The 16,346-nt window shown below is 44.4% G+C and overlaps 1 protein-coding gene across 1 annotated transcript; it reads left to right on the forward strand.

The window, feature by feature from the left end:
* Positions 1-11,724: 11,724 nt before the first annotated feature.
* Positions 11,725-13,492, forward strand: NFIL3 (nuclear factor, interleukin 3 regulated). The gene has a single exon (XM_049769562.1). It carries the CDS (start codon positions 11,783-11,785, stop codon positions 13,175-13,177), a length of 1,395 nt encoding a protein of 464 aa, XP_049625519.1. The 5' UTR covers positions 11,725-11,782; the 3' UTR covers positions 13,178-13,492.
* The last annotated feature ends 2,854 nt before the right edge of the window (positions 13,493-16,346 follow it).

Raw genomic sequence — 16,346 nt, forward strand, 5'->3', positions numbered from 1 at the left:
ACCCACGTGAAGGCAGAATGCATAATGCACGCGGATTTGTAAATGGTTTGCACGCTTCTCTTGGATGATGTCATTAAGTGTGATATAGGTACAGGCGGGTTAAACACGTCAGATTTGGGTCCTCATGTAGCAAAATGCTCCTCGAAGGATTATGTTTTGGGGGAGTGGGTTGTAATCGAGATTATCCCCTAGAACAAATCGATGCTAAGACCCCAAATCATTGCTATGGCTTTTCCCAAAGCTGGCATTACTACAGACTCCCTTCCCCCACCCCGGTGTAGGCTGGGACCGACCCACTCGCGAACTGGGCTGGGAGCCCCCAGGCCTGCAGGGGTCCGCGGAGCGCCCCCTTCCGACCGCCACCTCCTGTCACTCCGGTTCGGGCTCTTGGGGTTGGTTCGGAGGCGTGCGGGGGTGAGCCACGGGGGCCCCCGGGCCGGCCCCGGGAGCACCCTGGGCGGCGTGGCACCCCGGCCTGCGCTCCCCGCCCCCTCCCCACATTCCTTTGTTCTGGCACGGGGGTCCTGGCAGCGCCTAGGCCCCGCTGCGCCGCCCACCGGGGTGGGGGTGCAGGCACGCTGGAGCCCGCTGGGGCAGGGGGAGGCGGGGAGGCCGGGGGCGCCCCTAGTGATGAGTCCCCAGCCCTCCCCGAACCTCCCCCGCTGGCCCTCGAGCTTTCGAGCACCGAGCACCTTTGTTTCAAGAGGCATCATTGTTGGGAGCCCCCTGGAGTGAGGGACCCCTCCCCCCATCATCCACCGAGCATTGAAATAGAGGTTGGGGGGGGCGAGATGGGGGTACAGAGGCTCAGTGGGATTTCCTTTCCTTCTTCCTTTCCTTCTGTTTTGAACCTGAAGTTGATGTGGTCAGGGGCTCGAGAGAACTGGGGCACCCCCCCTTACAAATGGGGCACCCCCCCCCCTCATGGAAGGCCACTGCTCTAGAGGGAGATAGCAGGAGGTGACTTATGTCCTTTGCCAGTGTCTTAGTACTCCCATTGTGCTTCAAGACCCCCTCCATGCCCAGCCACTCTCCCAGTTACAGGCCCTACTGGGAGTTGGAGAAAACTCCAAGAGATGTGATTTTTTATTTTTCAGAGATGGGGGTTCGGGCCACACCCGGTGGCGCTCAGGGGTGATTCCGGGCTCTGCGCTCAGAAATGGGGGCCATATGGGATGCCAGCACTCGGGCCCCAAGATGTGATCTTTGACTTGCCCTTGTTTGATGTTGTTCTTCAGTGTAAACGGAAGAATTAAAACTCGTGGGATCAGGCAGTTTTGAAAGTTCATTAAATGTCATTGACCAAGAAAGGGGTTCCCTCCCCCACCCTGAAAGGTATTAATTTTTCTTATACTCTGATTCAGTCTGTACAGTACTATGACTGAAGTTTGATTTACAGTTTAGAATTATTAAAGATTCTTCTTGAGATGCATTGTTTTAATGCCCAAGAAAATGCTCTCAAAATTGCTTGTATGCCAGATAGTAATTTCAGTTTTATGGGGATCCTGGGCAGGATTGCAGGAACAGAGTGTGAGGAGAGAGGACGATGAGTGACCAGAATGATGTAGAGATACCCTAGCAGTTCAGCTTTTTTTTTTTTTTTTTTTTTGGTTCTTCGGGTCCCTCTGCTATCATTTATTCCTTGATTTGGATAATCGCTGCATCTAAAATTCTGTGATCTGAGATCAACAGGTGAGAGAGGTGTGTGTGTGTATGTGTGTTTTGTATGTTGCGGCCATATGAAATAGGTTGATCCCCTGTGAGATTATTTGCATTTGATCCCTTTCACCAATACTTAAGACCTTCTATTTACTTTTACCCTTGCTAAGGAAGACCAGATTCACTCAGGTGCTAAGAGAAATCCCAGCCCCTTTGATACTGTTCTTTTTGCTGAATGAAGATTAAGAGCTCACTTTCCCCAAGTGCTAAACCCTGTGTGCCAGGCTCTGTGTTGGGTGGTCTGTTAGGATCCCTGTTCTCTAAAGAAGGGAAATTGCCTGGCAGCAAGTCCAAAGCCTGAGATGGAATGAAAAAGGGGGGTTCTGTGCCTTCTCTACCCCCCCCACCTTTCTTTTGCCCTCTTCCTTCCCTGAGGGGAGAGAGGGTGCAAGCTCATTGTAGTTTTTGAAACAATTTCCTTTTCTGTGTTAAAGGCTTATCTTTGCAAAGTGCAATTATAACATCACTGTGATGCAACAGCCTGAAAATTAAAACCCTTTGTTCAGGCCCTTTCGCAGGTTGAGCAATGCGCCTGACTCACCAGCTGAGTGGATATTTCTGTTGACCTTGCCTTGGTCCATAGAGTCAGTTCCAAGACAGGAATGTGATTGCTGCCTGGAATGGAAACGGTGCGGTCATATTGCCGAGGCTTTATTTTTACCCGAGTTAAAATCACACATACTTCATTATTTCCATTGTAATCCAGATGGCATGGATGCTGTTAAAAGTTGTTTATTTTTAATTTGTATTGAGGTATGAGAGCACGCTTGGGATTCAATTCAAACTAATGACAGAAACAATGTAATTGAAGTTTCCTTTAATATTCATTTCTTGTTTTTGTAAGGTATGCCTGCATTTCACAGGGTTAACACATTGTTTGGTATCCTGTTATTTTTCTAAATTATATTTGAGTTGAATTTTATCCAGATCCGACTCCTAGGAGAATGGTGAAAGACATTGACCTTTGATCACAGACATTACATAAGAGCTTTTCAGTTTCAAAATGAATTTGTGTTACCACCACCCTCAATTACCTCTCAAATTTCTTTGCAAATAACTTCCCTGTAGGTTTTTTTTTTTCTAAGTACTCTTCTCGTATGGTTTTAATTAGCCAGCATAAGCTTGTTTTTATGATAAGAAAGTTTGGTAGGGATTTACTAGATGCTGTGGGTAATAATCTATGCTAAGAAGCCTTTGTTTCATTGGAATCAAAATGATGTTTATAATCCTTTTCGTTATCAGAACATGGTGTCTTTTATTAATTAACTTTCTAGGGATCTTAAACTGCAATTAAGTAGCCCTCAACCACCCACTAAAAGTAAACTTTTCTTTTTTTAATCCATTCTACTCTTCATGCACATACTAAAGTAAATGACATTTGTAATCATCTCATTGGGAAAGTTCAGAAGAGATTAAAAAGTAAAGCAGAAAAGAATTGGCATGATTCTCCCCTTTATTTAGGAGCATTCAATAATGGTCCCTCACACCTATCCCCGACCCTACCCCATTTTTGTTATCTTCACTCCATGGTTCAGGTTTTCTGGTATCACTAGCCCATGACAAAATTAAGATAGCAGATTCCTTGTTAGACTGTTCAGTTAACTTACAGAAAATGTCAAAAAACTTGGTGAAAAAAAAGAAAGAAAATGTCAAAAACTTACTGGTCCCTATTTTGACATATATTTCAGTTTTTGTGCTTTCTCCGGACTGCTCTGTACAACTCTCCCATTCCTTGTGCTCTAGGTCACAAACACTGACTTCTATGAAAGAAAGTCAGATTAGACAATTCCCCCCATCCCCCAAATGAGATCAATGTGTGGAAAATGCAATGTGGTCATGTTTATAAAGTTTAAATCTAATTTTCAAGTAGTCCTTTGTGGAAGCTGAGAGCAAATAATTTGAACTCTTTTCATTTGTCATTAACTCAGTCAGGCTCTGACACATCTATTTACAGATGCACCCAAATAGAAAAAGTAGGTCAATCTGTTGCTATGATAGAAGAGATTTTGGCAAAGTGAGAGAGTCTGTTTATATGTGAGTTCATCTTGATCAAGTAAGCACTTTTAACCCTGATTTTAAAATCTTACTACAGGTAGAATTAATGAAAGGCACTTTGTTGGCACTTGGAAAGCCTTCTGTTTTTTGTTGTTGTTTTTTTTTTTTTCCTGTCTGATTAGAAAAGCTTTTCTAATTCATTGTTTGTGAATTTTTTAAACACACCTCCTGCCCCTAATTATCTCTTAGGCTGTTTTCTTTTCCTATCTTATCTCTACTTTAAAGTACTTGCTTTTATTTCTACCCAAGGAAAGAGGTTAAAGAGTTAGTTTATTTATCCAAGCAATTGTCTTGGATTTCACCCATGGAAGGAAAATGTAGGTTATCATTTTGCTAATAGTACTTATTTAAAGACCAATAAACGTATTAATAAACTGGTTAATAAATGTTCATTTAACTAAAATATTATAGTAAAAAACAAGTAACTTCTTCATGCAATGTAACATAGGGAAATTTTTTTAATGATATCTATATTACTTCTCTGGGGGACTAAAGGTATATTCAGAAATTAAAGATGAAGTGGGGCCAGAGAGATAGTATGAGGTAGGCCATTTGCCTTGCATGCAGAAGGATGGTGGTTCAAATCCCGGTATCCCATGTGGTCCCCCCAAGACTCTGCCAGGAGCAATTTCTGAGCGTAGAGCCAGGAGTAAGCCTTGAGCACTGCCAGATGTGACCCAAAAACCAGAAGGAAGGAAAGGAGAGAGAGAGGGTGGGAGGGAGGGAGGGAGGGAAGAAAAGGAAAAGAAATGAAGAAAGAAAGGGTGAAGTGAGGGAAGCTGGAATTATAGCACATCGGTAGGGCATTTGCCTTGCACATGGCCAACCCTGGATGGACTCCATTTCGATTCCTGCATCCCATATGGTCCCCCAAGCCTGCCAGAAGTAACCCCTGAGTGCCACCAGAGGAGTGAGCAAAAAAGTAAAAAAAAAAAAAAAAAGTAAAGTGAAACACTTCTATAAAATTGATTTCCAATGATTTCCAAATCATTGGGCCCATCAAGTAGTATTTTGTATTTTTTATTTATTGTACTGGCAGAAATTTAAGATGAAAGAAACAAATTGCATAAAGCTTTTTTTTCCTCCCTCGCCCCAAGCTTTTTTTTTTTTTAAGAGAACAAAACACATATTTTAGTTTTGTTTGGGTCACACCCAACTGTGTTCAGGATTTTCTCCTTATTCTATGCTCAGAAATCATTTCTGGTGGGCTCCAGGAAACCATACTAGGGATCAAACCAGTGTTCGAATATGTATAAGGCAAGTATCTTGACCACAATATTATTGCTTCATACTCCAAACCCATTTTCTTACATTACCATAGAGTAAATATCTACTTATTAGTAAGATTTTAGATGTAGAAAATACAGTGTTTCTTCTCTCCATATTTTGTGAAGACTTTAAATGAACCATTATTTATCTGCGAGCTGAGTCAAAGGCCTGGATAGATACAGGATTCTCTTTGTCAACAGAAATAAACATGCTCACTTCTCCAGGATAATTTTGGTCTAAAATTTATGTTGCCCAAATCTTAGTCTTTTGGGGTACTTTCTAAGATCATGTTTAATCTTAAAGACAATTGAAGTTCTCTGATTGAAATAGGCTTCAAGAATTCAGACTGATGAAGCAAAACTCCAGCCTGGAGAAATGCTGTGATGTGCTCTGAAAATAAGCTCTAATTAGCCATGTCACATCTGCCAGAATGACAGGAAGATGTCAGGTTGAATGTGATTTTTTTTAATTCTCTTTTTATTTGTGTTTTTAAGAAGCAGCCATATTGTCTCATGAGTGTAATGAAACTGGTCGTACTGAACACACCAGCGTCATAGAATTGGCATTTAGTGTCAGTTACTCACCAATAAGGAAACGCGCTACCATCGCGTTACTGGTGATCTCAAACAGAGGCAAAGTGACTGTTGCTTAATCATAAGGAAAGACATTGGAATTAGAAATAAGGTTATGAGTACAGCATAAATAGCCATGGATATTTTTTTACAGGTATTCCAAACTAGCTTTCTTTGCTTTTAAATTCATGGTGGATACAGATAGATTTTGTTGTCCAGTTTTGCCTTTAATTGTCAAATCCCTAGAAATCATTTTCTTTCATGTTTTAGTTGCCTACCTGCCTCTATGTTGAATATGAATATGAGGTCTTTGTATGAATATGAATATGAGGTTTGTCTTTGTTAAGTAGTAAAATAATAATAACAACAACAAATATACCTCTATCACAACTGACCGGTATCTATCACTGTGATTTTTCTTTTCCTCTCTTTACTATTGTAAATAGGAAATTAAAGATTTAGCAGAGGTAGGAATATGAGGAATGTTTTCTCAACTCATTACATAATTTCAGGATATAAAACAATTTTGAAGAAGCTGGAGAACAGTTCCAGATGGTATTTATGCTGGCTTAAAGTTCTGTAGCAGGGCTGGGAGATAGTGCAGTGGCTCAGGTACTTGTCTGGCACAAGACTGACCTAGGTTCAATCGTTGGCACTACATATGTTTTCCAGGAGTGATCCCTGAGCACAAAGTGAGGAACAAGTCTTGAGCACAGTCAGTTATAGTCACCCAAACAATAAAACAAATAAAATTATCCCACAAAGTCATCCAAGGAGTGAGTGCCCAGAAATGAGTTAAAAGCAACTCTAGGATGGGGCCGGAGAGATAGCATGGAGGTAAGGCATCCCAGCATCCCATATGGTCCCCCAAGCCTGCCAGGAATGATTTCTGAGCATAGAGCCAGGAGTAACCCCTAAGTGCTGCTGGGTGTGACCCAACCCCCCCCCAAAAAAAAGCAACTCTAGGAAGAAAATGAGCCATGTGAATGTACCCCAGTACAGCCCCAATCAAGATCAGAGAGGGCTAAGGTCAGAGCAGGCCTGGAGTGTCAGCTCTGTCCCTTTACTGTCTGTGTGACCATAGGCTGCCACAGCATGTTTTATAAACCTTTCTAGCCAAGCTTACAGCTGACTGCTGAGCTGTGTTCATGGACACCTATTACCATAGATTTAGTTTGTGCCCCTAAGCCAAGAGAAATGTAAAGTGGCTAGACATGCCATGATGTGTGCCAGACCACATCTGTGGCTATCCAGGGCACCCTCCCTCAACACTACATTTCCCAATCCATGTTCCCCAGGAACCCTTGATTCTTGCAGCTTCCCCCCCTCCCGCTGCCTTGATATGCCCCCAATCTAGCTCAAAACAGTAGGGGCTGTATGTGTGCTGAATGAGTCAGTTAATCAAAAAGAGGTCTTTTTTTTAGTTTATAAAATGATACTCAACTTTTATTCTTTGGGACCACACCCAGTGGTGCTCAGGGGTTACTCCTGGTTCTGCGCTCAGAAATCACTCCTGGCAGTCTCAGAGGACCTTGTGAGATACTGGGGATCAACCCAGGTAAGCCGCATGCAAGGTAAACGCCCTACCCGTTGTGCTATCGCTCCAGCCTCTGATACTTGTTTTTAAAGATTAGCAGGAAAAAAAATTTGGTTACAAAAAATACGAATAGATGAAGCAAACAAATGACTGTCAGTCAAATGTTGAGTGCCTAGTTGCTAAGATACATGTGTTGATGTGTGTTCACAATTTGCATCTAGTTAAATATAAAAAAAAGTGAGGAAGTTACAGGACATGCAAAATCAGTCTTTCTCTCTCCATCTTTTGGGGTGGTGGGGTAGGAAACACACCCAGCAGTGCTCAGGGGTCACTCCTGACAGGGGTTGAACCCATTTGACTATGAAAAAGGCAAATGGTTTAACCCTGTGCTACCTCTTCCCTTCTCTCTCCAATTATCTTACACTGCTACTGCTGATAAGTTATTCAGTACTCTATTCTTTTTTCAGGAAAGTAGAGTTTAAACCACATGCAGCGCTGCTCAGAAGCTCTTCCTCACTTGTACAGAGGGGACCACATGTGATACCAGAGATTCAAACCCAGGTTGTAGTCAATAGTCAATCTAAGCGTAATTGCCTTCCTCCTAGACTCTGTTTCTGGCCTGCCATTAAGATTTTTGAGATAAATAATAATATAGAACATATCCCAAGATAGCATGTAGTGGGCCAGACACATGCATGCAGGAGCCTGGGGTTTGATACCAATATCAGATGGCCTCCTGAGCATCAATAGGTTTGATTTCCTCCCCCTCAACTGAGAAACCAAATGGAGGTGTGTGTGCATGTGCATGTGCGTCTGTGTGTGTGTGTGTGTGTGTGTGTGTGTGTGTGTGTGTGTGTGTGTGTGTAGGGATTAGGGCACATGCCTTAAAATCCCACACCAGATTCCATCCCCAGCACCTTGTGACCTCCTAAACAGATTGCTTGGAATAATCCTGGAGACCCTGACCAGGGCCAGAGCCGCACCACATCTTGGACATGACCTGAGCCACCTCCCAGGTTGGCTGTGTGTCACTGGGAGTGGCCCCTGGACTCTTTAAGCACAGCTTGGGAAGACCCCCCTCCCCCAGTTTTCCAATGGAGACATAAATATGTTGTAGACATAGGAAGAATCCATGCCTGATTCTAGTTCACAAAGTACAGATCCACATAAGAAAAGATTTAAACAAAAATAGCAATTTTGGCAGGTTTTGAATGCACCAATGAAGCTATTGAGAAGATGAAGTACTTAGAAAACTGGAAAATAGGTAAAAAGAGATAAATAGTGGAATCTTTTTGTTAAATGATGTTAAAACTTTTCTACAAATCCATGAGACCAGTACATAAATACCTCCAACATACATACACACACACACACAAAACCAGGAAAATGAAAAAAGTTCAAACTCAGTTAATATGGGCTTTGAAATGATGAAAATGAACCTGAAATTAAATGATTAAAATATGTAAGCAGAATAACTAAAATTGACAGAATGGTAGGTAGGACATCTCAGAAACCTAAATCTAAAAAGCTTAATTAGTAAGATAATGTGTAAAACAAAATTTTTTATTTTTTATTTTTTTTTTTAAGAAGGGAACATTGCATGGAAGAGAAGGATATTTAAGTGGAGAAAATACCCGAATACCCAGTAATGCTCATGGAGCCATATGGTGTCTGAAAAAATAAGATAGGAGATAGAGGATATAGTGGAGATTTTAATGGCTCTTTGGAAAATTGGTGTAATTTTCTTTCTTATGCTGGAATGTTTTGCTCTTTGCTTTGATATCATTTGATTTTAGGGGTGAACATTTAAATGCATTGTGAGTGTAAACCTTTAATAAAAAGAATCATTTCAGTATGTGGAAGGGAAAATGGACTTTCATCTAAGAAGATAAAGCCTAAATGGAAATGTCGGAAGTAGTATTTTACTGGAATAATTTCCTTTCTGCACCATCTCTGTCTGCCTGCTGTGGCTTAGATTCATTGCCTGTTAAAATTTAATCAAGGATGGAGGACTGGGGACAAAGCTTAGTTGTCTGACCACATGCTTTGCATGTGAGAGCCCCAGGCCTGATTCTCTGCACTGACTGGACCCTGGAGTAGCCCCTGAGTACCACCAGGTGTAACACAAACCAAGACAAAACAGAAATAGAGACTTGGTGTTGTTAAGCGCAAGTTTCACAAAGTTGCAAGTCACTCTGTATTAGCTCATTCTAATGGACAAATGTGCCAGTAAACCTTGTTCTTTATGATCCTGAAATTATTGCATCATTCCTTCAATTTTTTTCTCAGGGAAGGGAAAACGAAACAAAGAAAAAAAAAAACACTAGAAGCTGGCAGGTTTTTCTAGCTGATAAAATTAAACTTCATTTCATTATGCATTGTAAAACTCTGTAGGAAAGAGTGATGGAAAACAAGAGCAATAAATCTTTTTTAATGTGGTATTAAATCTTTACTTTTAGGATGTGATGATAGAGTGCCAGATGCAGGTAGTATCAAGTAAATTGTCTTGCTACATATTTTTCATGAAGCAGGCGAAAATCAGAATTAGGGAGAGCACAGACCTTGGACCACACAGAAGTTGGTGATTTGGGAGGATGGGGAGAGACTTGAAGACTGGTAGCAAATGTTTTCCATGTAGGAGGCCACGTTCTACTCCAGCACTGCTAGGTGTGGACGCCAAACAAAACGGAAATAAAGTTGAACCTGATAAAGATTTATTTATTTATTTTTTTATTTTGGTTTTTGAGTCACACCTGGTTACTCAGGGGTTACTCCTGGCTGTCTGCTCAGAAATAGCTCCTGGCAGGCACGGGGACCATATGGGACATCGGGATTCGAACCAACCACCTTTGGTCCTGGATCGGCTGCTTGCAAGGCAAACAGCGCTGTGCTATCTCTCCGGGCCCGTAGATATTTCTTGAAACAAGCCAGAGAATATTTCCAATGGATAGGGCACTTGCTTTACAAGCAGCTCCTGAGTTTGATTCCCAGCATCCCAATTGATTGGTCCCCTGAGCCCACCAGGAGTGATCCTTGAACACAGAGCCAGTAGTAACCCTGCGAATTGTTGGATGTGGCCCAGAAAAAAAAAAAAAAAGAAAAGAAAAAAAGAAAGAAAATAATTAGATTCTCTATTTAGAATAATTTTGCTTCAAGAATGTACTGTAACAAAAAAGTGTACTGTAGGGATTTTTTCTAAATCCTTTTTTGTTGTTGTTGTTATATTTGGGTCAGACCTAGCTGTGCCCAGGCCTCACTCCTGATTGCACTCAGGGATCAGGTTCAGGGGACTCGGATATTAGCCAGGTCCAAGATAAGTGCCTTACCAGATACTTTCTCTCCTATCTTTCAAAATCCTTTTTAAGGATACTTTTAATTCCAAATCACTGTACAAGTGATACCTACCAAAACCAAAATTTTGAGACCCAAAACAGCAGTTTCCATGCTTTATTTGTAAGTGAATGTCGGGTTGTGTCAAGTAGAAGGAATCAGAAAAGGTAGAATTGGGAACTCCAGCACAGATGCTTCAGGAAAGGTGGCTTTGTGGAAGAGAGTCCTCCTTCTCAGGGATGCTGAGTTTCCTGACCTAATGACCTTCGGAGGAGCGAGCCTCTGACAAGTAGAGGGAACCTTGATTTAAACCACATCCACAGCCCATTGTCAATAGATGTCAGTGGATCTAAGTTTGTGGAAAGGAGAGTTAAACTCCGCATATGAATTATTCCCTGTGCTATTATAGTGCTGACATTAAACGTGTTGGAAAGATTCCTTTGTAGAGGATCCCTTTGTTTGTTCTCTAGCAGTGTCTGCATTGCCTCATTTTCCCCCACAATGCGTGTTATTTAAAAACTTACCAACCAGGAATTAGAGGGACAAGATGCTTTGCATCTTCAATCTTAATAGTACCCTAAGCCCTGCTAGGAGTGATCTCCGAGTGCAGAGCCAGGAGTAAGTGCTTAACACTGTTAGTGCCCCCCCCCCTCCAATTAAAACTGATCATCCAGGTGTGACTTGTCATTCCCTTTCTGCAAAGACCCATCCCCACAGATGCCATTTCTCCTCATAAAGTTCAGTCTTCCTTTGTCTCCCACAGTCTTTCATTCTCCTTTTCCTGGATCACCGAACTTCTAGTTCTCACTGACATAAGCTCTTTACAGCTTTGCGGTATAGACATCAAGTTTTTACTTCCTGAAAAAAAAAAAACTGTCTTGGGCTGGAGAGAGAGATAGTCCAGTGGGTAAGCTGCTTGCTTTGCAGGTAGCTGATCCAGGTTCATCGGCACATAGGGTCCCAAGAGCACAGAGCCAAGAATGGTGGTCCCAGAGCGAGGAGCAGTGTTAGGTGCGGCCCCAAAGCAAAAAGAACTGTGTTTTGTTCCATCGCAAGCTTCCTGTCTATGCAACCTTTCCTGCACGGTCATGGCCAATAAGATAACTCTTTGTTTTCATCCATCCTAGGTCAGTCACCTCGAAGACCCCTGTTGCGTCTAGCAAGAGGCGCCTGTGCCTGTATAAGGCTGAATACACTGAAGAAGCCTGGATGGGGTTGGGGCGGGCCTTGTGAGTCCAGTCGAGACCCGGTGCATCCTTCGTTTTGCTGCACCGCACCTGGGAGGTCCGGGCCCAGTCTGATGCAGCTGAGAACGATGCAGACCATCAAGAAGGAGCAGGCGCCCCTGGAGAGCGTCACCGGCGGCGTGGACAAAGTGCTGGTGCTGAGCGAAGGCCCCGAGGACCTGGCGGCCGGCGAGGAGCTGCTCCTGAGCGAGGGCGGCATGGGCAAGAGCAAGGCGGCGGCGTGTCGGAGGAAGCGGGAGTTCATCCCCGACGAGAAGAAAGACGCCATGTACTGGGAGAAGCGGCGGAAAAACAACGAAGCGGCCAAGCGATCGCGGGAGAAGCGGCGCCTCAACGACTTGGTGCTGGAGAACAAGCTCATCGCGCTGGGCGAGGAGAACGCCACGCTCAAGGCCGAGCTGCTGTCGCTCAAGCTCAAGTTCGGCCTCATCAGCTCGGCCGCCTACGCGCAGGAGATCCAGAAGCTCAGCAACTCGGCAGCCGTCTACTTCCAGGACTACCAGGCGGCCAAGGCGGGCGTGAGCGCCTTCCCCGACGAGCAGGAGCCGGCGCTGGTGGCCAGCAGTTGCATCTCGGTCATCAAGCACTCCCCGCAGAGCTCGCTGGCCGACGGGCCCGATGCGGGCGCCCTGGACCATTCGCAGGAGGGCCCCGGCGCGCAGGCCGGCCGCACCAGCCCCGAGAGCAAATTCCAGGTCATTAAGCAAGAGCCCGTGGAGCTGGAGACTTACGCCAGGGAGCCCAGAGATGACCGGGGACCCTTCCGAGGGGGCCCAGTGTACCAGGCCTACCTGGGGACCCCCTTTCCCAGCTACTCGCACTCCCCGCCGCTCTTGCCGGCCAACCGCTCCTCGAGCAACTCCCCCAGGACGTCCGAGGCCGATGAGGGCACGGTGGGCAAGGCCTCGGACGGCGAGGACGAGCAGCAGGTCCCCAAAGGCCCCATCCACTCCCCCGTGGAACTGCAGCGGGGACACGCCACGGTGGTGAAGGTGCCCGAGGTCAACGCGTCCGCCCTGCCCCACAAGCTGCGCATCAAAGCCAAAGCCATGCAGATCAAGGTGGAAGCTTTCGATAGCGAGCTGGACGGGGCGCCCAAGCCGGCCTCGCCAGGGGACGTGACCTCCAAGAGGCATTTGGAACTAGAGAAGCCCCACGGGGGCCCCGGCACGGGACATCATGCCGCGCTGCCTCCCTTCTCCGTGCAGGTGACGAACATTCAAGATTGGTCGCTCAAAGCCGAGCACTGGCCGCAGAAAGAACTGCCCGGCCAAACGGCCCATGGTTTCAAAACGGTAGGCCGGGTGGAAGCGAAAGACAGTGGCTTCAAAGTGTCTGAGCCAGAGAATTTGTTTTTGAAGCAGGGCCTAGCAAACTTCTCGGCAGAGGTGGTCTCGCTGAAGAGATTTATAGCCACACATCAGATCTCCGCTTCGGACTCGGGGTGACTTACTACTGAACCAACCAGCTGCGGGCGTTCTAGAAAAGGGGGTCGGTGGCCATAGGAGTGCATTTTGTATTAGGCTGAATTTTTCACTGGACCTGTGATGTCATTTCACTGTAACGTTCACATGTTGTCTATTGAGTGTCTTTTTTTGTGTGCACAGATTCTTCTGAGGATTAGATTGTGTTATCACTCTGCCTTGTGTATAGTCAGATAGTCCCTGCAAAGGCGATGTATATATCGAACATTATTTTTGTTGTTCTATTACAAAGTGTGTTACGTTGCCAGTTTCAATAAAGGATTGGTGACAGACACAGAACTTACGCTTCATTGCACTTGATTTTAGGGGGAAGGAAAGGCCATTTTAGGCAGGTATTTTGCTGAGTCGTTGCTTTGGATGTGTGATGCCTGGTGCTCACCCCAATCCTGCTCCACCTCTACCACCCCTCTCCCTCAGCAATTGTAAGTTCCCAATGAAGATAATTAAGATAGTCTGTATTTGATTTAGGAGGAGTTTTCTACCTTTATCTAAGGAAAAACTGCAGTTTGAAGTTCAGCAGGTAGTTTGCTTTTTCTCAACTTTGATCCAGACTCTGAGAAATTTTAAAACATTCTAAGTAGAGAAAACAAACAAAAAAAGACAAATGGATCTTCTTGCATTTGAAGCTAGCATGCAGAATTACTTACTCCCTCAGCCTCCGCATAGTTCTCTTTAAGGTTCATCTACCCCTGTAATTCTTCTAAATAGATGCTTTGCATCAGGCCTCTGTAGTCATCTGTCTTTTAAGGATGACGCATGGATGTGGACAGTTGAGTCACTGACCCACTTTATTAATTAGAGGTTCTTTTAAAAGACTGGATAAAGATTACAGATGAAGTCATTTTTATGTTATTATAAATCTTAACAGTTCTGGTTTATAACAGACTAGGGAGTAAGCTTGAAAAATACTGGTTTTATGTCTATTTCCCAAACCTTCAAGAAACCCATCAATTAGCACATGCCAGTCAACATATACAGTTTTAAGTATATATGATGACTTGCTTTTCTTTAAGAATTGTTACCGATGGATATAAATAGTAGTTCTCTGTCTCAACATACTTGGAAACTCTGATACAAGTCCAGAAGGAAGCATCATTCCAATTAAATGGATGATGAAGCCATTTATTTGCCCAGGATATTCATTGCCCTACAGATGCATCCTCAGACAACCCCATGTAAACTGTGGCACCAGAGAGCCTGGCATCATCCAAGCCCAACTTTATCTCTAGGTGGTCTCCTTCCCGGACCACTTGCAGAGTGATTTCTCTCCTCATCACCCTCTTCTAGAAGTCTTCTAAAAGACTTCAAGACTTCTTTGAGCACATACCTAGAGAGTGACTGCCTGGCTCCATATCCTGGTAAGCCCTTGCCAGAGCCCACTATGGCATGCTGTTCAGGGAACCACACTGCTGGCTTTGAGGAAAAGTCTTGTTAGAATCAACTTGGACACTTGAATTTGTTTTGTTTTGTTTTAGGACCACACTCGGCAATGTTCAGAGATTACTCCTGACTCTATTCTCAAGGATCACTTCTGGCAGGCTTAGGGAGCCTATATGGTGCCAAAGATTTAACCCAGATCAGCTGCATGCAAGACAAGAGCCATCCACTCTATACTATCTCTCTAGCCTCAACTTTGACACTTTTGTAAAGAGAATGGTCTTTTGAATTCAGTGTCTCATACCATGTACACATGACATCTGCTTTGCCCTTTTGCTCACTGTGACCATTTCTCTGGAATCTAATGGCTTTCAGCCCCTTGATTTTGTAGCCTTTTGATGACTAAGGCCCAGAAGTAAACCCACCACTTAGGACTGTTGGCAGAGTGGAACAAAAATACTGAGTGGCTTTGGGGATCCTTAAGCATATGACAACCTGCCTAACAAGATGATTTCAATAGGCCTATGCAGGGGCCAGAGTAATAGTACAGTGGGTAGAGTGCTTGCCTTGCATACAGTGATCTGTGTTCAATCCCCAGCATCCCAGGGAGCCGTCCAGGAGTGATCCCCAAGTGTAGAGCCAGCAGTAAGCTTTGAGCACTGCCAGGTGTATTCCAAAAACCAAATAAATTAGTTAATGGGTAAAAAACTACCCAGTGAAATCATGTTCCTGTGAGAAACAGGATGGGGGGTTGTTCAGTGCTTGGGAGAAAGCTGAAATAACTACATACAAAGGAAAATTTTGGTCCCATCAACTTGTCATGAAGCTTCCAAGATGTTGGTTTGGGGCTGGATTGATAGTACAGTGGAGAGAGCGCTTACCTTGCACCTAGGCAACCAAATTCAATTACCATATGATCCCCCAAGCCTACCAAGAGTGATTCCTGAGTGCAGAGTCAGGAGTAAATGCACAAGCACCATGGGATCTGGCCACCCCAAAATAACATTCTAAAAGAAAGAAAAGGTTGAGTTTTGTCAACAGTGTTCTAAGATGCAGTAACCAATACAGTTCCAGAAGAAAGTTCAGCATAGATAGGAGATCCACAGTCATAACAGAAGAGGTGAAGGAAACTATTGCTTAGCCACTGCCCCCACAAAGAGCCAGTCCTGCTGCTCTGCAGAAAGGCAGCCTAAGAATATGAGAAAAAATATCAAGAAAGATTATTTTAAGGAGCTAGAGAGATAATGCAGTGGGTAAGGTGATTGCCTTGCATACAACTGACTGGAATTTGGTCCCCAGCACCCCATAGGCTCCTGAGTGCTATCAGGAGTGATCCTTGAGCACAGTGCCAGGAGGAAACCCTGAGCATCACTGGTGTGCCCCCTCCCCCCGAAAAAATAAAAAGCAAGAAATGGAAAGTTCAGGGGCTGGAGAAATAGTAGAGCAGGTGGGACCGGCATGGTAGCACTAGAGGTGAGGTGTTCGCCTTGCCAGCGCTAGCCTAGAACGGACCACTAGCCTAGAACGGACCACTAGCCTAGAACGGACCACTAGCCTAGAACAGACCGCTAGCCTAGAACGGACCGTGGTTCCATCCCCCGGCATCCCATATGGTCCCCCAATCCAGGAGCGACATCTGAGTGCATAGCCAGGAGGAACCCCTGAGCGTCACCGGGTGTGGCCCAACAACCAAAAAAATAGTAGAGCAGGAACTTGAATTGCATATGCCAAACTGGGTTTAATCCCCAGCATCCCA

Source organism: Suncus etruscus, chromosome 3, assembly GCF_024139225.1.
Source record: "Suncus etruscus isolate mSunEtr1 chromosome 3, mSunEtr1.pri.cur, whole genome shotgun sequence".
NCBI lineage: Eukaryota > Metazoa > Chordata > Mammalia > Eulipotyphla > Soricidae > Suncus > Suncus etruscus.